General features: G+C 41.8%; 1 protein-coding gene across 2 annotated transcripts; it reads right to left on the bottom strand.

Annotated features, from left to right (window-relative positions):
• Positions 1-223: 223 nt before the first annotated feature.
• On the bottom strand, positions 224-25,182 carry MFN1 (mitofusin 1). Of its 2 annotated transcripts, XM_037407507.1 has the most exons (18): positions 25,064-25,182; positions 24,502-24,623; positions 23,539-23,674; positions 20,882-21,044; positions 20,074-20,198; positions 18,267-18,375; positions 15,059-15,166; positions 14,195-14,348; positions 13,998-14,065; positions 9,194-9,315; positions 7,566-7,692; positions 7,203-7,307; positions 6,123-6,225; positions 4,918-5,147; positions 4,277-4,432; positions 3,541-3,737; positions 2,101-2,235; positions 224-1,306 (listed from the first exon to the last, which is right to left on the bottom strand). In XM_037407507.1, exons 2-18 carry the CDS (start codon positions 24,614-24,616, stop codon positions 1,237-1,239), a joined length of 2,223 nt encoding a protein of 740 aa, XP_037263404.1. In that variant the 5' UTR covers positions 24,617-24,623; positions 25,064-25,182; the 3' UTR covers positions 224-1,236. The 2 variants fall into 2 exon arrangements, with proteins under 2 accessions (XP_037263404.1, XP_037263405.1); XM_037407508.1 differs by lacking the exon at positions 4,277-4,432.
• Positions 25,183-25,478: the final 296 nt, after the last annotated feature.

The raw sequence follows: 25,478 nt of genomic DNA on the forward strand, positions 1-25,478 counted from the left end.
CTATTTCCTTTTAAGATAGCCCTTATTTACTGGAAAATCACAAATCCCTACCTCTTCTAAAGTTCAGTATTTCATTTAGTCATGTTAACACTTTCCATAAAAATATATAAATATTCTGAAAAGGCTTTCTCTTTTAAAATAAGTTATTTAAAAAGTCTAGTTAGAAAAAGGTAGATGTTAAATGATTGCAGGTGGCAACAGCAAAAACTTTTTTTTTTTTTTTCCTCGAAAAGAGGCTTTGCGTTGCTGGAAGCGAGCGAAGGTGAAGCGCTCCCGCACCCCTGCCCTAGGCCTTGCCTTGAGAGCCGGCCTACAGCACCGAGGGACCGCTCAGGCTACCGCGCACGTAGAAGCTGCCGAACAGCCTCCCCCTGCTCCGAATCCATCAGCAGGAGCTCGAGGCCAAGCCTGGCACGGAGTTCCCCCCCCACAACGTGCAGAAACTGAGTCAAGACCACCGCTCAGCAACCCCCGTGCCCGGAGGCCAGCGTGGTGGCAGTGACACGCCGCTGCAGCTCCCCTGACCCTGGCTTCCAGCCCTGCTCTCGGGGGCAGACGACCGTTTCACTACTTCACCAACTGCAAGAAAGCTGACAAGCTCGGGGAAGGAGGGTTATTGTTACTTAATCAATGCCATCTTGTTAAACGTGGCAGCCAGAAGGGAAACTACAGCCTACTGCGTTGCACCGGGGAACGCTCTGCGGTTCACTGTCACCCTTCACTTGAGGAACTGCTGCCCAGCACAGTTTCATTTGCTTTCCAAACAACTCCAGCGTCCTTTCCCCACGCTAGAGTTCATACTTCCCTTCATTACACAAAACCACACACGTAAGCAAAAGGAGCATCCTCGTCCCTGGCTACTTCCTAAGCGACCCAAACCGAGCCCGTGATCACTGTGATAAGCTCGCTCTCCCTGCATGAACTCCTGGATGCCAGGAAGCGAGACTTGCCACTGCTAAATACTAAAGAATACCAGTAAGCATTTGGGATTTTATTGTCAAGTGCCCAAAGAAATTTAGTGTTTAAAGGTAATTTTTAACCCAAAATCTGCAGAACAAACATAACACCCAGTACCACAGCTCTTCAGTTTGGTTCACCATCAGAATCCAAGTTTTACAACAATTAACAAGTGTTAGAATATAAATCATTTCATGTGACTCCACAGAGGAGAAGTGCCATCTGTAAATTTTCTACTTTGTCCTACAAAGGATCACTGGGGAAGTTAGCAACAACGTTTTATTTACTCTTTTGAAGAAAATGTTTTGTAAAGCGATCTAGTTCATTCTCAAGGTGAATGGCTTTATTTCTGCAAAACAAACAAAAGCAATGCATTTACTTCAATGCAGCAAAGTCACAAAGAACGCAGAATCAACAGCAGCGTTCGATTTCTGTTCCCCTGTTCCTGAAACCCACAGGTGCTGCGGCCAGAGCCTGGGACTCTGCAAGTGCAGGACGCGACTAGGGCCGCCAGGCACCTGCCCCACGTCTGTTTCCCCAAAGGCTGTGCCAGGTCCACCCAGGGGTTCCCCGGCTCTGCAGCTGCGAGGGGGGCGCTCAGCAGGGTCCGCACACGGCACTCCTGCGCCCGAGGCCGCCCACAGCCGGGGCAGCCTCACAGCAGAGCGAAAAGAACATGAAGCCAAGGCTGAGGCTGCTTCTAACTCCCCAAACCACCGACAGCGGGAAGTTTCTCTTCCATAAACACCTGCTGCTGGGACTAAAGGAAACACTGTTGCACTGAACGACTCCACAGGGTACAGCTGCTCTGGTGTTCTCCTACAGGAGGGCTCTCTGGGAAGGGGCCACCCTAATTTACCAACAGAAGATCAACGTTCCCGAGAAAGCCATCTCTCCCGCACAATAGAGACAAAGGTGAAGACAGTTTAAGAAAAAATATTTTGGAACTTTGCTCATTCACCTAGATGGGCACATACATTTAACTTAACCAGAGCTGCTGTTACAAGTCCAGAAGATTGCTACGGCCACACCCCCCTGCGCCTGCGCCTGCCTCATCGCCACTTGAAGGTAAAAGCAAGCACCAGTCTCACTGCAGTCGGCCGGGCTTGGAATGTGCTCCTGGCCCGTCACACCCAGACTTACCTGAGCTGCTTGGAGTTGCTCTGTATGTTCTCCAACTGATCTATTTCTTTGGAAAGCCTAGCAATTTCCTTTTCCAGGTTTTTCTGGGTAATATCCACCTGCTGACAGAGCCGAGCAAAGGTAGTGGCCATTTCCCTAAAGCAAAAACAATTTTGTAATTGTAATCATGATTTACAGAAGGCTGTGCTACAAATAAATAAATAAATAAGTAAATAAAATCAATCACATGGCATTGCAGTGTGCAGTAGAACACAGCAATCAAAGTCTCCAGCTGTTAAGGGATTACAGAAGAGCAGAAAGCAGGAGAATTATGTATTTCTTGAATTAAAATAAAGAAACCTTAAACAGAAAAAATGCACCTCAGTCTATGCCAGCATAGCATCGGGCAGTTTGTCACTGAGCATCGACGGGTACAAATCTGAGATGGGGACTCGGGCAGTGACACGTGCTGGAGCAGCCAAGTGCCCCCCCGTGCAGCGCCCTGCTCACGGGCAGCGTGTGGGGGCTCTGCAGGGCAAGGAGTGCCCCCCGCTTGCTGGGGCATCCAATCCCGGTTGCCGCCTCAGCCACGCGCTCCCAACCTGAGTTCCAAGGCTCCTCTTTACACGGAGGGGGAAAAAAGATCCCATTTACCACCCCGAGCCAGCAAGCGGGCTCTCCCGCAGGAGAGGAGACATCTCCTCTCTACTTCACCTCACTGCAGCACTGGTTTGAGTCCAGCTCTTCCATGTCCTCACAGAGACACACAGCTGCTGGACACGGGGATGATTCTCTTTCCTCTGCTGAAGCTGAACTTTGTGTTAGTAAAGTATTCCCTGGGCTACACAGGAGAGGTGTTCTGCACCCTGGTGATTAGAGGTCTCAATTTAGTAGGCCTAATTTTTTGAAATAATATTTTAAATCAAAAAAAACCCCAAAAAAGTTTCAACAGGAGAGGCTGAGGGAGACAATCATCACCCAGACATTAGTTTGCAGAGACAGGTGGAAGAAAAGTGTTCGGGAAAGAGACAAACACACAAAAATGGAACAGCTCAGAAAGGCTCTTAAGTTCTCCTTCTGTGCTGCAGAAGAGCCAGGACTGTCTGCTCAGAGCTTGCCCACACCAACCCCCGAAGCGGGGCCGATTCCATGCCAGTCTAAAAGCCAGACCAGTTCAGCCGTCACTAGAACTGAACCAGCTGCCGCATCTTCATAGCGCAGTGCTGGACAAAGACAGTCCGCGCCTGAAGACTCTCACACGTGCACAGCGATGGGTGCATTGACCTTCTCAGGCGGTCACTTCAAACTCCCTTACAACTCCCGCGTACCGAACGCTAAGGGACAGAGAAGCTGCCTTCCCACATGGCACACAGCCAGACCCCCACCCAGGACACCACAGAGCCGCCCTGACACGGATTCCTGCCCCGGCGAGGGGAAACACCGGTGCGGTGTGGCACTTACTGCTGCACCTGATGGCTGCAGTTAGCGCTGGTAAGGCTGACGATCATCTGCAGCTTTTCAGTAGCATAGTTCACAAACTGCTGTTTAAAGGCTCTCTCTTTTGCTTTAGTGGTCCAAGTCAGTCTCTCATAAAGATACAACAACCCATACATACTTAGGGAGAGAGAGATGAGTTTCCAGCCTACTGTTCTCCAAATCTGAAAAAGAGAATTCATTGGCTTCAGTAAACTGCCCCACAGAATAAAACCTAATTCCACACCCTTTTTTAAAAAATCACCTCCATGGCCCTTTCACCAGATTGGTTTAAGAAATTATATTATTTCATTATTATTATTATTATTATTATTATTGCAGGGCAATATACCTATATTCAAATGAGCTGGTACCCTGGTGGCATGGAGAACATACAAGTTACAGAAGCCTCACTGATTTTTCAGGAAGAAGGAAAAAGCAAAGTTCCCACTAAATCCAAACTGAATGAGGCACCGTCAAATCATGTGATAATTCCGAAACTGAACACAGACATATGGCACAGAGAATACGTCCTACTATCCTCAGAGTAATTAGACTAATTTTCTCACTACAAACTGATTGTGGGTGTCCAGTGCACTACATATGCTCATCCGGCCCAGTGTTAAGTCTGTTACATGCTTCCTACGTTGCACCCCAAACAGGAAAGACCAGCTTAATCTTTGCCATCACTTCTAGTACAGTGAACGTTGCTAATACTACTTGCCACTCCGCCAACAACGATGATGCTCATAGAGGTCCGTGATGTCAGTGAAGCTAAACTCATTACCAAAGGAACCATAAAATCATCATTCGATACGTTCTCTGGAGTTACGGCAGGAACGCTGGCAGCAGATGGGGTGGAAGCTAAAGGACGAGGGATCTAGAAGAGTGGAATATGGCAGCCTGAGTAAAAAGCATTAAGGAACTACACAGCAGACTGTTTTTCATATATCCAGGGTTTGATTTACTTAAAACTCTTCAGCACAGCAATCTGAACAGTGCTCCTGATAAGCAGTGGAGGTTTTGACAGTTCCTTGCTCAACAGGGACTGGGTGAGAATAAGGGTTCTATGTAAGACTGGCTCTGCTGTAAGGATCCAGAAGTTACAAACAAAAAGGCTACCCAAAGGGTTCAATCCAAAGGAAAACAGAACTCGGGGAACAGCTGCAGAAAGTTTAGGAAAGATTTTTGGTTCCATTCTAACCCTGAATATAATCCAATAAAAACAATCTGCACCAAAAATGTTTCACACAAAAGGACTAGGGTAAAGTAGCAGCAAGCATGTGAATAAAAATCGATACATTTCTATCAAGGTAAAACAAGGCACTTAATGTCAGCCTAATCTCTGAAGTGAAGTACACTCACTTGTACGTTTGGATCTGCTAGTCCCAACAGCACTCTCTGAGCTTGTTTAGGACCCAAGAAACGGTTTACAAGCGAAGTCCATCCCAAAGAAAAGTGGAACATGATATCCTCCTGGAAATCTGCACACAGACTGTGACAGTTTAGATCATAGCTAAGGTCAAACCTCCTACACGGAATTAGCAAGTGGAGCTGATCCTGAGCACCAGAAGGCAGCAAGGGTTTCAGATTTTCTAGAATTAAAACAGAATGGTAAAGATGAGTTAACTTTAAAAGCTTTACAGCATATTCAGTAGTAGCATCTTTGTGAATGACAAGAATCTAAACTGACTGATTTATTTATGTATGTGTAAAATCGGTGGGCATTTTAGCAGTACCGATTTCTAACAGAGCAGGCAATTTAGTGCTCTAATAAAAGAAGACAGTCATGCAAAATCAACTCATTGAGAAAGCACTGCTGGGAACAATGGTCAAACTAACTGAAAGACCTCTATCAATGGTCAAAAGATAAGGATGGACCAAGAAAAAGTAGGTTTATCCAGTAGTTCTGTAGTGCCACACAGAAAAGGCAACATTATTGCATAAGGTGACAGAAGGCTTCACGTTATTTCATGATCTTGCTCTGATTCTTTCATTTATTTATTTATTATCTTCTATAGAAACAAATGGGAAGAGCAAGATGGATTAGCAGTAAAGTTACTACTTATTTAACAAAAAAGAGACCGCACATATACTTTTGTGAAACTATCCTGTGTTTTGCACTTAGAACCTGGAGGGACCTAGGGAGAGGGTTACACTGCAGAAACATTATCTAACAACTAGTGTATTTCATGGATCTCTTGTGGAAGCCAAAAGTTTAAATGGGTTTATAAAAGGATCAGACAAGTTCCCAGAAGGCATGTCCGTTACTGCCTGCTGAAGCCATTAACCCAGGTGCAGCATCTCAGCTCACTGTCCCTGCACTGGGGATGGATCGCTCTATTTACCCTGGTTCATTATTCTTCTCCCCAAGCATCTGTTACTGGTTAACATCAGAGACAGGCTACCGAGTTGAACACTCAAGTCTTGATCTAGGATGGCTTTTCCTTTATCATTTTATAGTGTTAATGTTCAATCAAGATCAGAAAGAAAATTCTTTTAAAAGCAGGTTTTCTTAAATTGTCTTCCTCTAAACAAGAAGTCTTAACATTCCTCCTCCCTCCTCTTACCAATCATCTCCTGCTGCGACTGATGCATTGACTGATTGACTTCACTGGAGCAACGGTCAGCCAGGTTCTTTCCCAAACCATCTTCTATATGTTTGTTCAGTTCCTGAAGTTTTATAAAGAATACACGCTCATCAATTTATATTTAGCTAATCAATCACATTATACAGAGCAGAGGTATGTTAAATGCTAAGCATCGTTATGTACAGTAGCAAGAAAAGCATGTTACCATGGAAATACCATGCTTTTAAATTGCACGCTGTGACTCGAAAACCTGAAGTGACACAGGGAAGATTTGTTTAGGAAAAAGTCATCGTGAAAAGGCATATGGAAAAGTCTGATTTTCAATAAACGGTGACACTGAGAAGCATACCACTGCCATACTGCCCTGCAAAGCCGTTACTGCTGGCATCTGACGGCAGCCAATTTCACTGCTCTGCACAAAGATAAACTGATCCCACCAACGGCCACGGCGGTCTGCTCTGGAAATTTTGCAGAGCTAGGACAGCACAGACCGTCCTGAAAATGCAGCACTGCTGGCTGATCAATAAGGCTGAAACAGGCAGGAGTTTCGGCAGCCATTCAGGAGCAGCAAAGTCTGAGCGTAAGAGGCAAATGCTTACAGGCGTATACTCCTTCCAAATACTAAGTTTGAGCAGGAATTTACAGAAGCTTAATAAAAACTGCCTTTTTCTTAAGAAAAAATAATTTAAAAAACCCATAAAGCATTGAGTGTTTGCAAGCTCATTTTATTTTTATATCTCTTTCATTTTAGGAGTAGTGAAAATTGTTTACGTAAGGTCTTTATTTACTAGAAGACTACAAATCAGGATGTCAGTTTCAGTAACCACTCTAGTAAAAAGATGATTAAACCAAAAATTAATTTCTTTCCAAAAACAAAGCTGAAAATACTTGCAACCTTTTCCAGTTTTAGGTAGACAGATATGTGCATGTCAGAAAGTAAAAATCCTGCAACGCTTAAACAAAGCGTCACATAAAACGCTATGCAAGTTGTAGAAATACGGAAGTAGAAATTAAAGGAAAGACAAAGAGCCTGGCTTCAAACCATGCAAGAAAACTTACAGTCTTATAGAGCTTCAATACTTGAGGAGAAGGGTGAAAATCTGAATAAAATTCATCAACCAGAACTGAAAGTCGGCAAATCTCATCAGTCATTGCAGAGGAAACCTGGAAGAATGCGGTAAATACATAAAATGTTTCTTTTCCAGCCAGAGTAAAACCGACTACTGCATTAACTGTTACAATTAATGATTCAATTACCTGATAGTCAGGAATGATTGCCACTTCGAGGTCTTTTCCCCCCCTTTTTATATTAGGAAAGGAACATACTAGACATTTCATGAGATGGGTGGGCACCTAAAAGAACTGCCTTAGAGAAGAGATAACACTTGAATCCAGAAGATTTTTCACACTGCCATTACTTACTTTATTTTCTACTTCCTCAGTAACACGTTTGATTTTTTCCTTAGTATCTTCAGTCAAAATGTTCATCTGATTTCGAACAAAGTCCAATCTATCCTTCTGATCTTCTCGCTCTTCCATTGAATGGACTCTAACCCGGCAGAAAAGGAAATGACCATCACCAGCAGGTATTCTCCCAGTAACGAAACAAGCCCCACAGTCAGCCACGGACAACCTAGCTGAAGGTTTACTGAGCTGCCAAAAAGAATTCCAACAGACCCTGGCCGAACAAAGCTGAGGCACTGCTTCAGAATGACTGCAATACAGGTATCAAATGTACAGGCGCATTTAAAGGCTGCGCTCATCCAACATAACTCAGATTACTGGGTTTTGATATATTTACAAAAACAGTATTTGAATCTGGAATTGTTACCACTGTACATAATTACAACTGAAAAAGGTGCAGGGAATCAGGGTTTCTTTAATACCTAGTCTATCCCGATTTAAAAATAAAATAAAAAAAAAAGTTTAAAAAAAAGAGAAAAAGGGTAAGTCGGATCAAACTGTCCTACTGCTGCTCACCAGCACCACTCAATTATTCCTTAACAGTGACACGGGTCTGATGACTGTGCAAAGCAAAACAGAAACCAACCTTGTTACAGACAACTCTTTTCAGAAGTCCTCGACCTATCATTTAAGTAAAAATTGCTCTAAAATCTAAAGCAGTTATATCTCGAAGGGCCAGCAGAAATATCAAACTGCAATTCAGATTAAAGAGGGGTCACTACACAGGTTTTGGCAGGTGAATTGACAGAAGTAGAATATCAGAATATTTTCAAACATTTGACAGCATGTTTTCATAGGATCTGACAACATGAGACAAGTTAGTACATAAACAGGCAGTTTGCGAAAGCTGATATACTCAGAAGATTGTGTTTGACAGGCACAGTGGAGTCTGCTGAAACATAAAGACACACTATTAACAGACACAGAAAAGATTAAACATGACAGCAAGTTCACTGTGTAAGAGAGCAACAAGAGCTAGCAACAAAAGTGAGGAAAAATACCATATGCAGACCTCAAAAAATATATGAAACTACCAGAGTGTATGAGCTGTTAACATTAGCACGAAAAGGATTACATGAGCAAAGACAGAACAAAGATATTTAAGGATACAATCTGGAAAGGGTCAGAGGCCAAGCCTCTGTTAGCTTGGGCTCCTCTCGGCCGTTACAGTATTCTAACTGCTTGCAAATTAAAGTGTCTACATCCTCCCATTTATTTTCTCAGTGTTACTGTTAACAAAAAACTCAGGTAAAGCAGGCCCAGACATCATCTCTGAAATGCTGGATACAGCTAGAAAAACTTAAAATTTCAGGTATCTTTGAAAACCCAGACTGCCTTTGTAAGTCAATAACAAAGAATAACAAAGTAAACCAAGATCCCTACACAGAAGTCACAAACCAAGGACAAGACTGAGCAGTGCAAGTGAACAGTAAGTAGTAAGACTGACACGCCAGAGAATTTCTTTCTTACCAAGCGAGAAAAGTGAATTGTAAAGTCCGTAATGGCCCAAGAAAATCACCAGCATAGAAATGGCTCCTCAGAGGATGTGGATAAACCAAAGCCAACCAGCCCTCCAACCAACCTACCTTTTCTCTGCTGCCGCTACGTTTATGGCGTCCATAATGTTTTTCACAGTATCTATTATCTGTTTAGCTCTGATAGTGTGCTGTTCAAACTTGGTTTTCACGGCTGACTGCGAGATACACTCCTGCGAGGGGCCCAAGCCACAACACATTACTGCAATTCCATGCCAACACATTCAGGAATTTCACTGTCAGAAAGCACATGCTGCTAATTTTACCATGAACTTAAACCAATGGGAAATAAAAAGGGATAAAGTATACAGAAATTAAACGACAACAGAACTGAAATCTTAAATGAGTCTACAGCAGCAATCTGTACTTCGTGTTCATTCACAGTAATGTGCCTAGGTCTTTATTCTTTTAAGATAAATCAACAGTGTAAAGAAAAAAAGAAAACTTGGATGAAACATAAGACAAATCTAGCTCCGCAAAAAAATTTTCCAAACTATCTCTTTGGAATTATATCTATCTCCAACATGAATGCTGGCAATATTGCCTGACTTGAGTTTTCCTTGTTGCAACAGATTTTCTTAGTTTCAAGAGGCAGTTCGGTCAATACAATTGGCATGCTCATGTCAATTCTGACCATCCAGGAACAAAATACACAATTAGGAATAAGAAAAAAGGATTATCTTATAGGATTAAAAAGAGTTGTTAAACAGTCCTTAAAATATTAGCTTATTTGCAGATTATTAAGTGTAGATGAATAAGTAGAGAATGCTCTAAAGATAGGATTTCTAATCGATTTCCAATATTGTACAGTGATTCAGAAACTACAGGATGCTGACTGAAGAGATATACAAATGTTCAATTTGGGCACAAGCAAATCAGCTGTGATAAACCATAAATTAAGACTGTGACTTTTTCCAAGCAACTGCGCATCCTGAGTTACGTAGCCAATTAAACGCTGCTAGAATTCAGCCTGCACTAAGTCACCACAAAGTAGCAGTATCTTCATGTTTGAGGGGAAGAAAACAAGCGGCTGGTTTCCTTATATCAGAACTATGGGGTTTTAAAATTGTTCTCAATCTATGGATGCACCTTTCGTAGCACAAACAGGTTTAGGCTGCTTCTAAAAGACTTGCCTATGACCTCAGCATAGGCTGTAATAACAAACTTCAGCTATCTAAAAATAATAGATCAAAACAAAATAAACAGAATGGGTAAAATATATTCCCTGTTCCTCGACGAAGCAGATCTAGAAATCAGCAATGAAAGGCCAGAGTTCCATAAGTATCAGCACATTGTAAGAGCTAGACTAGACACAGAGGAAAGAGTCTTCCCAACATTAGTATGCGGTAGGTAAAAGGATGACAGTCACTCACAACACAATCAGAAAATCCAAGTTAGAGCACTAGGAAAAACACAAAGGTTAGTTAAAACAACTGGGAGAGGTAAGAGGGGGACAGCAGCAGTTTTGCTGTTAGGTCTGTAAATAAGTATTTATCAAAACAAAGAGAAATAGTACGTTTCAACAGCGTAACTAAAACCATTACCTTCCAGCCCACTTTCAGTACAGCAAGACAGACTTAAAGAGCACAGCTTATGACATTCCCGAGCAGTGTCAGGGAAGGACTGTGCAGTAGCGTGCTAATCCAGGCTCCCTTATTCGCTCCAAGCTACAGCCAGAACTACTATCCTGCCCTGCCTCCCTTCTCCACTTCTCACCACACCGCTTCTGTTCCCAGTTTTTGGGAGAAACTTTGGTTTTGAGTAGAATATCCACTAAGGACTGCTGCACACCGAGCACCGTGCATGCACTTCTTTGCTGTTTCGATAAAGCGTTTCCATGTATCTCACTGTAAAATTTCAGAAGAAAGATACAAGGACTACCCTCTGTTATTCCACAATATAAAAATTCAGAACTGATCCACTAATTCAACCCTTCAAGACTGCTATCTTTTTTCCCTTGTTGTAATACAGTTGACATACATAGTAAATTCACTTTTTAAAGCTACTACGTGAATCTCTAAAATCTGAATTTCACCACTGCTTACAAGTGTTTCTAGTAATGCCTGGACCAGTTTTTCTTTTAGCAACTTGAACCACCCTGTGCTTTGCATAAAAACATGTTATATCTATTTTTGTAATGCCGTTTGCCCTCACACAGAAGTTTACAAACCTGTCCAAAATGGTCCAAATTTTTCCCGTATCACAACAGACTAGCACCAATGGGTTGTTTCTAGATTTTGGTTTTTTGAGATTCTAGCCATACTGAGTTCATATCAGTCCTTGGATGAAAGGCTTCCCCCTCAGGGAACTGATACTAAGATCGGGAATGTGGAAGTACTGGTGAAGTTAACAGTTCCTCTTTTCAGCCCACATGGAAAAGAGGAAGCAGCTGTCCAATTTTAGTGAAGAGACAAGCAGGGTGAGAGAATCCAGGAGGAACAAAACCAGCACATACAGCCAGCGGGAACATGGAACATGCAGACAGGTTTATAAATGAGGTGACGAGGTAGCTTAGAGATGGGAACTGGATGAAAGAGTGTGAGAGGTGTTTGGAAAGTTTGAGCAGGGCACCTGAACAGGGACAAGGAGCTAAAGGCAAGACAGACTGAAGCACGGAAGGGGTCAGTGTCTGACGAGGACAGACAGAAGCATCTGTGCTCTTGGCCCTTCCTTGTCACAGGCTGGAGTGTAACCCAACAGTCTGGGGACTTGCAGCTCCTCTGTCAGGAACTGGAGTCAACGCAAAGCACTTTAGCCAGCAGTGCTTAGGCTGTACTCACAGCTGCACAGCATCTGAATTCGGTCTAGCAGCGCATAAAGCATGATGTATCAAGTAGGATTTCATTCCCAGACTGAATACAGAAGAATTCTACCTGATGTATGATATTCTTCATTAATGTATGAGCTGGTATAGCCTAGCGCTGGCAAACATAACTGATGACAATAATATGCTGATGTCAGCTACTTGATCAGCTCAAGAGACAGTAATCCGAGTATTATAATGGTCTGAAGATTTCAGACCTGGTGAACTTACCAGCCTTGATTTAAAAGCATATAAAATGCTGTATCATTAGAAAATTGCCCGCAAAACCTGAATGTGAAAGAGGCTGCAACATCAGACACTCAAAATTTAAATCACTTTGGCAATCTTAATTTAGCACATGTTGGCATGCTCTTAAGGTGATGTGATCACACTCCTATTCAAAGCCATTCATTATGATTTCAGGATGAAACATGGCTGTGCAGGGAAAAACATTATATAATCCACTCTCACTGTTGGGAGTCGGAAGGTGTGCAGCAAACCAAACATAATGTGAAAGAGAAAAAAGTTTTAAGGCCATACAGTGCTGTCACAGAATTGGTTTTTATCCCAGTCTCCCAAAGAAATTTGTCACAGTTGTGACCTTGTGATGGATGCTTCTCATTTTAGTGGCCAACTTGAGACTGTAATGTGTAATTTACAGATGTGCTGAGCACTCATAGCATCACATAATTCAGTAAGCCATACATTCATCTTAATCTTGAAATATCCTAAGTGTTGAGTGCTTAACTGTAGTTGTAAGAGATTTTGTCAAAAAAGCTCTGTGTACAGCAGATGGCAAAATACGTTAAAGAACAATAACTGGTTCAGAAGCTTTGTTTCCACTTTTTCCCTACTGGTTGAGTTTCCTACTATAATTTTAAGGACAAAAATCACAAACAAAAACACGTTTGGCTACCAACTAGTGACACAAGCAAGAAATTTCATGCCTCATGGACTCAGGCCCTGCTGGTATTCTAAACCATTCATTTCAACAACTCAGTCATCTATCGTAAGAGTGTCGATAATGATTAAATTTAAACTTTAGTCTGACATTTTCTTGCTTATGCAGGACCGAATCAAGCTATTATTTTAACACCTTTTTGATATACGCACACCACTATACAACTCTGCTTTGCTAAGGTCAAATGAGTTTGTTGTTAATGCCAGAAGAAACACTTTACAGATGCAGTTAATCTTTTAAAATATACCAAACAAGGAATTAATGGTCCAGGAATGCAAGAGCAGTCCTGAGCATTTATTTGCTGTATACAAACTACAGTCATACTGTTCAGGCTCACGTTGCATGAGATATGCTGATACATACCACACAAACCCACAGAGGCATACCCAAGACGCCTCTTTAAGATACCCAAGAATGGCTTTAATTAGTTATCAAATTCAGCAAGACAAATGGATCCTATCACAAAGAAACCACCTGACTAGCTAGTCCTACTTCTCAAGAAACTTTAAACTCCAGCTATGAACATAGCTAAACTGCAGTTGAAGCACAGATTCTGTACAGCAACAAGGATGCAAAACCAGGGTTAATATTTAGAGTGTCAGAGGTAAGTCAACAAAGGTCATAGTTCCAAAACCCTGGCTTTAACAATGCAATTAAATACTTAGGTTTACATCGGTGGAACATGATTTATTACTATTTGTGTCCTGAATTACAACATTAATTACAAAGCTGTAACTAGAACAAAATAAGGCTTACTATATGCCAAGCATTTCACCGGCCCACGGCTGTAAGACACACACACGTCTCTAAGGGCATCATCTCTTTTTATGTAGACTATATTGCTACTGAGATCTCCAAACACGAGCAAAGAGTTTTGGTCCCTTCCCTCAATTCTTTCCAACAACTACATCTTACTCAAGGTGAGAAGAGATAAACGGAATCCACAGATAAGGCAAAGCTGTCAGACAGTTTAATACTTTACACTCCTCCACTTGCTAACATGGGTAATGTTCAGAAAAACTAAGCTAAGCGTAAACAAAAGCTACCTTAGCATTAAAAACCAGGCAGCCTAAAAAGCCCATCATAAATACCTCAAATATCTGCTCAAAATGTTGAAATTCCTGGAATCTTGTTTGAAATCCTTCAGCAAGTGCTCCACCTGTGAAACATAACAGACCGTAAGGGTGAGAGGAATACGTCACAGCAGTGACTCTATCTTAAATATTTTTGTTTATCAGGTTTTATGACACATTTCTGTATTTAAGGAAAAGCAAGAGTTCCTACACACCACCCTCTGGCATTCCTTGGGCCTTCTGCCTCCTGGCACTCAGAACTTCTTTTGCTGAAACAAAAAAGATGCGATTCCTTGCTTCTACAGGATCAATAACTTTGAGTTCATCAACTAGAAAAGTCAAGCAACGCTCCATGTGCTGCCTACGCACCTAAGGAAAAGGCAAAAAGCTCATGAGAAAAAGGCAAAAATTGAGCCATCATCAAATCTGAATGTCAAGAGTCAGAAACAGATGCTGAACAACCCCTTAGGTAGCAGACGCCTTCTAATCCTATTGATGCAGCCAGCTGCTTTTAACCACTTAAACAGCCCTGGAAGCAACAATACTTTCTTCTACAACTATCTGTATTTATGTAAGTGAGAGATCTCATTCAGTTACTGGGGTAACCGCTTCATTCCCCGTGTACAGAGGAATAAGTATTACTGCAAGCTAGGTGCCGCTGGAAATACCTGAAGGGCACACTGAACTGTTGCTAACACTGTACTCTGCCAGCTAATCTACGCATGTATACATGTATAACCTGTACCCTCAGGCTGCGTTACCATTACAGAAACTAAAGGTAATACAAAGATTTGAAACAAGCTTAACCGCGGAGGAAAAAGGTTCTAAACAAGCTTCCCATTGCACTACCTGCCTGCATATATTGCAGGTTGCTTTGTGCTGTGAGCAAGGAATACATTACTTCCATTTTCTGACCAGATAACTTATCCTTTTATTAATAAAGGCAAAGCTGGTGTTTTCATATTCATAACTGTATCAACTAGGCAATTTAGTATGCTTGTATGTGTGTGGAGGCCTTTTCTTTATTTATTTGCATGTTTAAAAAAATCAACCCCAAAAAGAGCCATCAAATCACTCACATCTTCCATATATTCTGGTTCTGATGCAGAGGCATCCCATCTGTTATTCAAGATGAAAATGTTTGGCTTGGAAAGTCGTTCATTCACTTTATGGAAAAAATGTTTTTCCTAAGAATTAAAGCACAAACAGAAAACTCCCCAGACATCCAGAATCACACATTCTTCTGTAACATATTTTGAAGTTAATCCAGCTTTTAAAATATTTACTGAAAAGAATTCATTATCATTAAAAACCAAAGATAACCCACACAAAAGAGGACTTATGATAGTCCAAAAGTCATCAAATGTCTAAAAAACCAATGCCAATGCTAGAAGATACTGCAAGCTTCTCTAAAATTAGGTGCAAATACAAATTAAGAAAACTTCCAAAACAAATGGTTTAGAAAACACTGGAAAATAAAAGTCTATTTTTCTATAAATCTATCATGTCATTCACTGTCTTGTTTTTTTTCCCTCCTCCTTTCACTCTACCTACCACAAAGCTTCATGTCCTTTGATTGTTCTGGCCCTCTATCACATTTGTTCGCAGTTGTGCAAGGCTCAAAATATTGTTGGGGAAGACAGGGAGGGAAAAAGAACACACAAAATACACTGTATCTGCTCATTTCGTTTTTTAAATAAAGACAACTGGGCTAAAACTTTGAAGTCTTCCTTACGTGAACTACCAAGATGCTCCTGTTCACCTGCCATATCCAAAAGACCAGCCTCTAACTACATTCTTCAACCAGGCAATATCAGCTTGAACTACAGACAAGCTACATTTTCTATATGAGGATGTATGGCTTGAGCCACAGGAAAGTCACTGCTGAATGTTTTAATCTTAAAAATAAAAGACATGCATGCACCTGAAAATGCATTTAGGTCCCTTGCCTGTACCTACCACCCATCATTGCTGTTTTCATAGTCACCACAGGTAAGTTGTGGAGTGAATCTACACTCAGCACAGCTGAAACAGAAGAGACCCCTGTGCTGCCATAAGCTTTTTGAATCTGCAGCAGGACACCACCACGTGTTCTGGACACAACACTGGAGATACGTTAGTCTCCATCAGCCAGGGAGTAAGCATTATAAACAAGATTACTGCTGCAGAAAAACACATTTACGCAAAAAATCTGTGGCTGTGTAGCAGCTGCCAAGTATTCTCAAATCTGTTATGCTAAGAGGTAAAAAAAACGCCCAAGGAGGATGAGAATATTGTTATACACTTTATCTGAAGGATAAACTTGTGTAGATGGAGAAAGAAACTACCATTTTCCACAATGCAAAGCAAAATACAAATGCTTCAGAGTAAGCAAATGCTTTACAGCAGTTACATAACTGTTAATAGCAACTTCATTTCTGTCTACCAGGCTGAAAAAATTAAAGAGGAGAAGGAGCAAGAGAGCTGTTTACTGAGCCAAAGCCTAAATCACAACTCGGATCTGTTTCCTTTCCCTCCAATACACACCCTGGACACTGGCAATTTCCAGATTCTAATAATTACAGGGTGCTCAGTATTAAGTGAGGATTTATAGGCTTGGCAACCAGAACACCTCAGCAAGACTTTAATGCTTGAAACAAATTGCAAGACTAACCGAATCCCATTTAGCAGGTTTTAGCCATGCCTGACAAGAAGAAAGTTTGGCCAAAAATCACATTCAAAAGCAGAGTAGCACTTCTGTGACTGGGTGTTTAGGATCAGACAAATACAAAATTAACAGAATCTTCTAGCAGACATACAGCCTATTAGTCTTTCCTGCAGATTTATTATGTCAGTCAGATTGGTTTTAACGGTTCATTTTCCTGAGCAAACTTGGCCTTTTCTCCGTTACTTCATTACACCAAACCGAAATCTGGCACACAGGTCCCTTTTGTTTCCATGTTCCTATATAGTAATGAGATGTTCACTGAAATCTTATCTTTTTTAATTCTTCCTTTTTTTTTTAATTGAAAAAAAAAACCAAAAAACTAAACCTACTGTGGTATGCACATAATCGCAACGACTTCTAGGCTCCCTCCATTCTAAAAGCCAAGAAGCGTCCCTCATGAGATAATGGTGAAGATAAAGCCATAGCTGTGCCAAATCCTCTCTTTCCCTTGGATGTTGTCAGTTTTCTTTTTTTCCCTTTTAAATCACAACTCTTTCGTATTTGAGTCTTTGTGGATTTGGCTCAGAAGATGGAATGTAACGTTTTCAAACTCATTTTATGTTCTCAGATTTCTACCAAACTATTCTGCTTTGCTAGAATTCAAGGAAATACTGTCTTTGTACATTCAGTTCTTTTCATATTAAAAATTGCCTCAATAATTAGAAAGGTCAGACACTGCATGTCAGAACTATGCTCAGAACAATCAGAACACTTCATTTGTCTACAGCAGGCTTAATAGGAGTCTTCAAGAGATTTCTCAGTAGCATTATACCACATTCTGGCAGTCACACTTCCAATAATTTACACCGATACTGTCTGCATTCACAATACTTGGTGTAGCCAAAACTGGAGATTACTACAAAATTAAACCAAATCTCTGGTCTTGTATTTTGAGTACCGTAACAGCTCCTTTGTCCACCCTGCATGCTCTTCTTCTACAAGCCATGCAATATTTAGGCTGCAAGGTATATAGAAGTCTTTTCTCTCTTGAAACAAGGCCTTATAGAATAAAGATGTTAAAACTTCTTTTGCTCTCCGTGTTGCACAAAACCATGCAGTGTGAATGCTTATTGCTAGCCTTCTTCAGAAGAAACAGCCCAATGACGGGAACCTGTAGCACTTGTCCTCAACACAAGGTGCACGAAGGGAGTTCACCCTCTTCTGAGACATGAACACAGGAGGAACAAGACAGAAATTAACTTCCTTCACCTGCTTTGTGTATTTTACGGAACTTCTGAGTATGAAATAATCCATAATTTATTTCTTCAATAATACAAGTGTCTTCAGCTGACAAATATCAACAAAGTACTACATCATCCATTTATCAAAAAAGAAACCGAGACAGAAAGGACAAACATGATGCTCAAATCAGAGTAAGCAAAGCTGGTAAGAAACTTGGTTCTCCCTTCCCTCGTGAGGAATATACATTGTTTCTCACCTCCCACCCCCAAATCCTATCCGCAAGATCTAAATGCAGTGATTCATGGGAGCTTCAGTAAAGGTCTAAGAGAAGCCATTTCAGCTACAGAACTGCTGAATATTTAAATGAAAGAGTGACATAAAATCATTGCACATCATACCGTGTTCATGAGAGTCGATTCAGAATTGGCAACCAAGACAAACACATCAGCATCTAAGCAGAATTTATCAATCCAGCTGTCCAGTTCTGTAGTGACATCTGTGCCAGGGCTGTTGAGAATAAAAAACACAACGCCATATATACACAGCGAAGGAGTATTCAATTTTTATAAAGTGATAAAAATAGAATGGGATTCCCTAAGGGCCTTGTAAGACGATACAAAGTTTTATATCTTTAGGCTGATCCCAGCCTCAAGCTTAAGGCAAAACTAGCAAAAGCCAATTACCACTTAGCATTTGTCAGTCACCTGCTCATTGGACCATCTACATATTCCAAAATGCAATTTCAAATGAATAACTATGCAAATCATAATTGCCAAGAAAAGCGGCAGGCAGTCCGTCAGAAATCCAGGCGGTCTCACAGAATGGTCCCCCCCCTCCCTGTATCCCAAGTTTTAGATTTTAATCAAGGTCGGCTGTTCATAAAATATTTCTCCATTAATAAAAGCCTACTTTAAAGTGATACGCTATGCAACCTGCACATGGACTTCATAAGAAACTAAAATGAAGTTAAAACTAAAGTGCTGTCAGTTTTCAAAAAACAAGTGGAATATGAGCACAAGGTCATGTTTGCTGCTCAATTATTGCTAGTTCAAATTTTCTCTAACATTAAAAAAAAAAAAAAAAAAAAAAAAAAAAGAAGAAGAAGATTATTTTCTCCTTCCAGGTACCTGTTCTCTCAGAATCCAGGCTGTTTTCCCTTTACATTTCACCTTTAGCAACCAAGACTGTGCAGATCAAATCAAGCCTGTATCACAGCTATGCAAGCCCTGGGCTCCCATCACTCTTGGACTACGCACGCATCCCCAAGGAGACAGGGTAACTGTAAGCTTACAAGTCCAGCAGTGTATCACACCAACCACCTCTCCAGCCAGCCCAGCTGGCTTTCTCTGTGGCTAACACAGGACCCGAGTCTGCACCCAAGAAAATAATGACAAACTTCCAATGATTTCAAAAGTGCAAGATCAGAGACGCAACAACAAGCACTACAATTTATCAGAATACACTCTGGGTGTTATTTTTCTGGATATGAAGAAATCATACTTACAAATTCACGCATACTTAAGGGAATTACTCTCAAATTCAATTTATACTGATTCACATATTAGGTATAGATCACCTAATAGTTTGAAAGAAGTATTACCAGGTCATACCTCAGTGGCCAGAAATACAGGCATTTGACATAGACAAAGCAACAGCTTTCAGAATTCTTTAAGCCCACAAACTGTAGGAAATGCTAGCCCAACACCTATGTGCACACAGCCAACATAATCACAATTACATTTTTAGTAACAGTTACGTTTTGAGGTCACTCATTACTTTGATATGCAGGCGCTGCAACTCTTACCAGCAGCTTTTCAAAATGAAGTCGAGATTGCTTACATTTCACGTGATCAGTTTAAAGACAGGAGATGGGCAACAGGTTGCTGCTGCAACAAAGCTATTCACACTTCCATACTGTTTGTTTTAAAGGTAAAAGCATCCTCAGCCAAAGCTAGTCCCTTGTTAAGCTCAGTCACAGGACACTTGTCTGTTCCAACTGTTACAAGGCCAAAATCAGTAAGGTGATGACAGGCACCAGTACATACAAAGGAAAAAACTCCGTACTCAAGAAAAAAAAAAAAAGAGCCTTTCAATAATTTGGCAACCTAACAACCAAAACACAATTAATCAGTAAACCAGCCTCTTTTCTAAACATTATAATGGCTAATTTATTTAAGAAAACATTTACTAAAACAGAAAACATACCTGTCCACTAAAACCAAATCGTCTCTCAGCAGGGCACACTTTGACTTGGGCCAAAAGACATGGACAAGACAGCCAGCTTTCAGATCTTTATCCATGTGAAGTGCATGAGCAAGCTGATTGACTGTCTATAAAGAGCATAAACAGAAAACCAACATGAATATGCACCACAAACAAGTCTGTAAATCAGTCTAATTCGGTTCTCAAGCAAACCTGGCCAGAATCTAATCTCGAACAGGATAAGAGAGTTCATACTGCCTCATGGTGCATATCTGTGGGTTTGGTTTTATTGGGGTTTTTTTAAGCTCTTAAGACTCACCAGCATCTAATGAACAAGCTGTGCCTCAAAACTCAGACAGGAGTTTCTCTGGAGCCACAAAGTGGTATTCACTACAGGGCCAGAGTGTGCGATAGCATTTTAATGAATTTGCCTCAGTTTATTAAATTATTAAACAATAAATTGATTAACGTATCAATATCAGCAGTTAAATATGCCAAGCACCATAAGGCCAAATGAGAGTCACATTCCAAATCCTTAACAAATAACAGAACTTACTCTTAGTCCTATAAAAAAAAAATTTTAAAAAAAATCACTCAACTTACACTATGCTACGAGACACATGTTAGCTGTTTCTCTGAAACAGCCAAGAACAATTGTGAAGTAGACCATGTTAGTTTGTTAGTTACCCCCTTCCTAAATAAGAACTTAAAAATGCAGAATCAGGTAGTCTTACAGTTTAGTTAGACTGGAAATCATTGTCTTTTGAGAAAGTTACTGTGAAAAGTACAGTTAATCATTCAAAAAACATACCTTGACACTCTTCTTTTCATCTGATCCTTCTGTCATAAGATAAGCTTTATCTCCATCTGTCCCTTCCACACTGAGAAAGCAGTTAGTTGTATGGCCAATCCCACTAGGAAGTACCTTATCCCACAGCATTGCGTTAATGACTGAACTCTTCCCACTACTCGTTCTAGAGGGATAGAAAATAAAAGCATGGTGAGGACAGTACAGCAGCATTAAACATACCTTTGTCTTGAACTGAATGCACCACCATTTAACTGCGTCAGACCCACACGCTGCAAGCTGTTTTGGGTGATAAGAGCTTCAAGCCAGTACAGCACAGCTTGCCAGGAAAGAAGAGGGGTATACAGGAAAAGTTCATCTGAACAGCAATTCCAAAAATCTTTCTTGGTATCAACATTGCTTACCCAATCAAGACAAAACCATTTTCATTTGCATAACGCATACTGGCTTAACAGGCCCAACCTGTACTGGTAAGTATGCCTTACCTGGTATATCTGAATCCGTGCAAGGAATTTGTAAAAGACACCGGCTCAACTTTGCTACACCAGCAAGAGCATCTAGCATAAAAAGATGCCTTAGACCAACTTAAAACTATTGCTAAATCACAGCACCCTGTTCCACATCAGGGGGCAGCCTGCTCCCTTCTTTGTGCCAGCCCTAGCATTCCTGAAGAACAGAACAGATTGAAAATACATGTAGCACTTTGGGCAGTATCATGTTCTGATCAGACAACTCCACATTCCTACTCACAGGAAAGCTAGAAGAATTCCAGCGATGCTTGAGGAGGACACGAGGAGAACCCTGCATGACAGGGGCAGGGACGAACTACCCTCTATGGTGGCAATCAATGGTGACTCCTCAGAAGGTTCACGAAATTACCACCTCAGCAACTTAACCTGTCTTTAGAGTAACATCTCATCTTTACCAGTCAGAAAGGAAATGCTGCTTCTGATTCAATTTTCCAGGCATGAGATGAGGTACAAAAGGGGCATCGTTGTACTACTGCCTTCAGGTGCATTTCACAACACAGCTGTCTGGGAATTCTCCCCACAGCCAGCAATGACAACTCAGAAAAAATCAAAAATTCAAAGGATGATGATCTCACTGAATGAATATTCCCAAAGTAAGACGCAAAACAACATGCAAAACCCCCTCAGATTTATTTTTGTGTGTAATTCTTATAATGCAAATGCTGTCTTTCATAACAGAACTTAGCCTTGTCCTTATTTCAGAAGGAAGAGGTAGCTAAATTAACCAAAACCCTGTTGATTAAAACGAACCAGTCACCAGTTCAAGGCTCTGCAAGGACTCGAAGTTCTCAGTGATGTCCTACTTCACACTAACCCTCTACCTCTCACCCATAGATATTTGGCATTTAACTATTACACAACAGTATGCAGTTGCATAGACTAGAACTCATTTTTCTGTCACTTCTAGAAGTTGTTCAGCACTCACTGTACAACAATTTACAAATTTATTCAAGATGTCAGAGTTAAATTCTTTTTCCTGCTCTGAATTTCTAACCTTTGCAAAAGCAACATTTATCACACAACTTGTAAATGTATTCGACTTTTAACTCTGTGAAACATCAAGGCTGAGACATAACTAATCTCTTTATCCCAGATCCTTTTATTGTTTTTCTCTAAAGAGCTGAACTATTTTTAGCAAAATGAAGGTAAGTTCACCGTTGTACATATTTTTTTCAATACTACTACAGAATTTTTAGAACTAAACCGTGAAGACTCATACTCCAAAAAAATGAGGTAACCACATGCTTCGATTTAAGCACAGAAAATCAACCTTCCTGAAGCAAAGTGGACAAACAGACCCCAGACTAACCAGGCACATAAAAACATGCGAAAGCACTGCAACCGTACCCTTTTAGAAGGACTTCACTATTTTATATCTGAATTCATATTTGGTAAGGTGGATTTTCATCGTCTTTTCTACAACCTCCAAATTTTATATATGCAAAATGTTTGACGCTTGGTCTGTAATAATACCACCAAGGACAGTGAACTAGAACTGCTTCCAAGTAGTGATTCAGGAAAGCAGAAATTCATACCTTCATTGAGATTGATCTGTTAGCCCTACCCTACACTGTTAATCTTATCCCTTACAGTCATCACGCAGATCTATCAGACTAATTATGCAACCAACAGGGCAACCCTCTCTATTTTTCTTCAGCTGCTTATATATGGAAATATAAACAGCTCAAAGTTTAGGTTTTCCATACCTGTGATCAAATACAAACATTCTCAACAGTAACAGTCCAGTAAAACACAAATATTAAACAAACAAAACCACTACGTTAAAAAAACAAAAGCCATTCTACAGAAGATGATGAAAAACTCAGAACTTCCTAAGCCAAATAACGGATCTATACAGGATAATTACTTTACAGTTTGCCAATGAAACACATATAACAAAATACACATATTTAATCTACAGTCACAAAGCAAGATGGCATCAAAGAAATATTCGGCATCAATTAGGTAAGAGTGAACATGGTTTTATGTATTCTATTTCAAACAATAATTCTATGATGAAGCACTAATTCTAGTGCATTTAAATGAGAAATACAAACAAAAAGCTGCAAGAGGAAAAAAAAAAAAAAAAAAAAAGATATCAAATTAAGGTCTGGTAATTATGTTCATTACCTGCCAAAAAACGCCACTTTCATGTGTCTCCGTGAAAGCACCTCACCAATGACTGCTAACTTATTTTTATATGCCTGTATTTCTGCTAGTTCATCTTCTGTTGCTACATGTTCAAGCTCTGGGTTCCTGTATGTTGCTACACGTAGAAAAAGAATAACATAAAAGCAATTGTGTACAGAGTAGGTGCTCCAGGATAGAAGATACAGATTATCAGTACTTCACATGCCAACAAAGACCTGTGTAAATTTTAATTATACAGCGGTAAGAAAACAAAACAAACAAGACCTCACTACAGACACTGATATCAGCCCTTGTCATTTGACAGCACTTGTGACATCCTGACATAGAGTATTTCAGATTAATCAAAAATCTAACTGCTGGATTCAATAACCCTGTGAACACAGCCCACTGCACTGATTTGTCCTGCCCTCTGCAACACCCGCTTCCTTCAGAAAGGAAAACCAGGACCCTCTCATGGATACACCAGCTAGGCTGGGCTGTCTTCTCCCTGCAGAGTTCACTGGGGTGATAAGCAACCAACTCCGTGTGGCGACACAGGTGCCTCCACGCTGCTAACACTTCTGGGAGCGTAACCGGTGGTTTTTTGCATTACATCATGTCGATCTACTTTCCTGCTGAATAATGGGAGAACCTCTTTGTCCTTTCTTCTATACAAAAGAAACCACAACAGGGCTATAAATGATGGAGTGGTTCAGCTTTCACCCTCACCGACAGCAGACTAGGCTACTGGCCCAAGCAACGCAATCAGCTTTCATATACAAACCACCCTAGGCATTCCTCCTAGCCTAAGTTGAAAAAAATCAATGTCAAATGAAAAACGTGACTATTTCTGAAGGTGTTATATTTACACAAACAGCACATTGACATATAATGTACACCGTGCTGCTGTAAAACATACTCAAAGCAACAGACAAGACCCTCGCATTTACAACGAATGCTAACCTTCCACAAAAGTTGCTCCCTCCGTGACATAGTCTAGCAGCTGGTCGAAGATGGCAGTGATTGTCTTTTTAGCCAGCACAAAGTGCTTCAGCGGAGAGACGGCAGCTTCTGCCATTATGCAACTGTTTAGAAAGTTACATAAAAGTAAGCAAAACATTCGGTACCCCCATCTACGTGAAAAGTCATACGCTTCTCACCCTGTCTTGAAAAAAAACACAACCCCAAACCAAGCAAACCAACCCCTAAACCACCGTGAATGGCAGCAGGCCTAGCTCACGCGGGTTTTACCACCCTGGCAGACTCACCTCCTCCCCTCACCACACGCCCCGACAGCAACTCGCGAAGCCCGGGGGCAGGTTTAAGGCGGTTTCGTGCGGCCTGTCCCGGGAGCACGAGACTTTCCCCTCACACCCCCCCGGCGCCTGGAGAGACGCCCCGCGGCTCCCCTCGGCCGCCCCGCAGGCCCTGCCCCCGCCGCCGCTGAGGGGACGGCGAGGGCCCGAGGCCCCGCTGGGTAAGGCCCGGGGCCCCCCCGCGGCCCTGCCCGCCGCCGGTCACTTACGGAGCCCCGTCTCGCTCCGCCGTTACTCGGCAACCGCCGCGCCGCCGGCGGGGCCCTCCCTGCCGCCGCCGCCTCCTCCTGGCCCGCCGCCGCCGGGACGGGGGCGGACGCCACTTCCGCTTCCGCCCCTCCTCACCCCGGATCCGCCCGCGGCGGGCGGGAAGGGGCCGCCATTTTTAGTGAGGGCCCAGGGGGGCGGGGCGGCCGCCATCTTCAGCGAGGGCAGAGGAGGAGCGGGCAGAGGCGGGGGGGCCGCTCGTGAAATGGAGGCGGGCGCGGGCCGCTATGGGCAGCACCCCCGGCAGCGGGAAGAGCCGGCTCAGCCCCCCGCGGCCGGCGGCGCGGGCCCGGCCGGCGGACGTGCCCGATCTGAGGGGCGCCGGGCCTGGCCGGGTGACCGCGGCTGCCGCGCTGC

This window comes from Falco rusticolus, chromosome 13, assembly GCF_015220075.1.
Source record: "Falco rusticolus isolate bFalRus1 chromosome 13, bFalRus1.pri, whole genome shotgun sequence".
In the NCBI taxonomy this organism is placed as follows: Eukaryota; Metazoa; Chordata; class Aves; order Falconiformes; family Falconidae; genus Falco; species Falco rusticolus.

Coding starts and splice junctions, on each gene's coding strand:
- MFN1 (XM_037407507.1), bottom strand. CDS start 24,616: ATGGCAGAAGCTGCCGTCTCTCCGCTGAAGCACTTTGTGCTGGCTAAA. Junction 15,167..18,266: donor AATCGACTCTCATGAACACG/GTATGATGTGCA, acceptor TTTAATTCTTAG/GAAAAACATTTTTTCCATAA. Junction 14,066..14,194: donor CCAAGGAATGCCAGAGGGTG/GTGTGTAGGAAC, acceptor TATGTTTCACAG/GTGGAGCACTTGCTGAAGGA.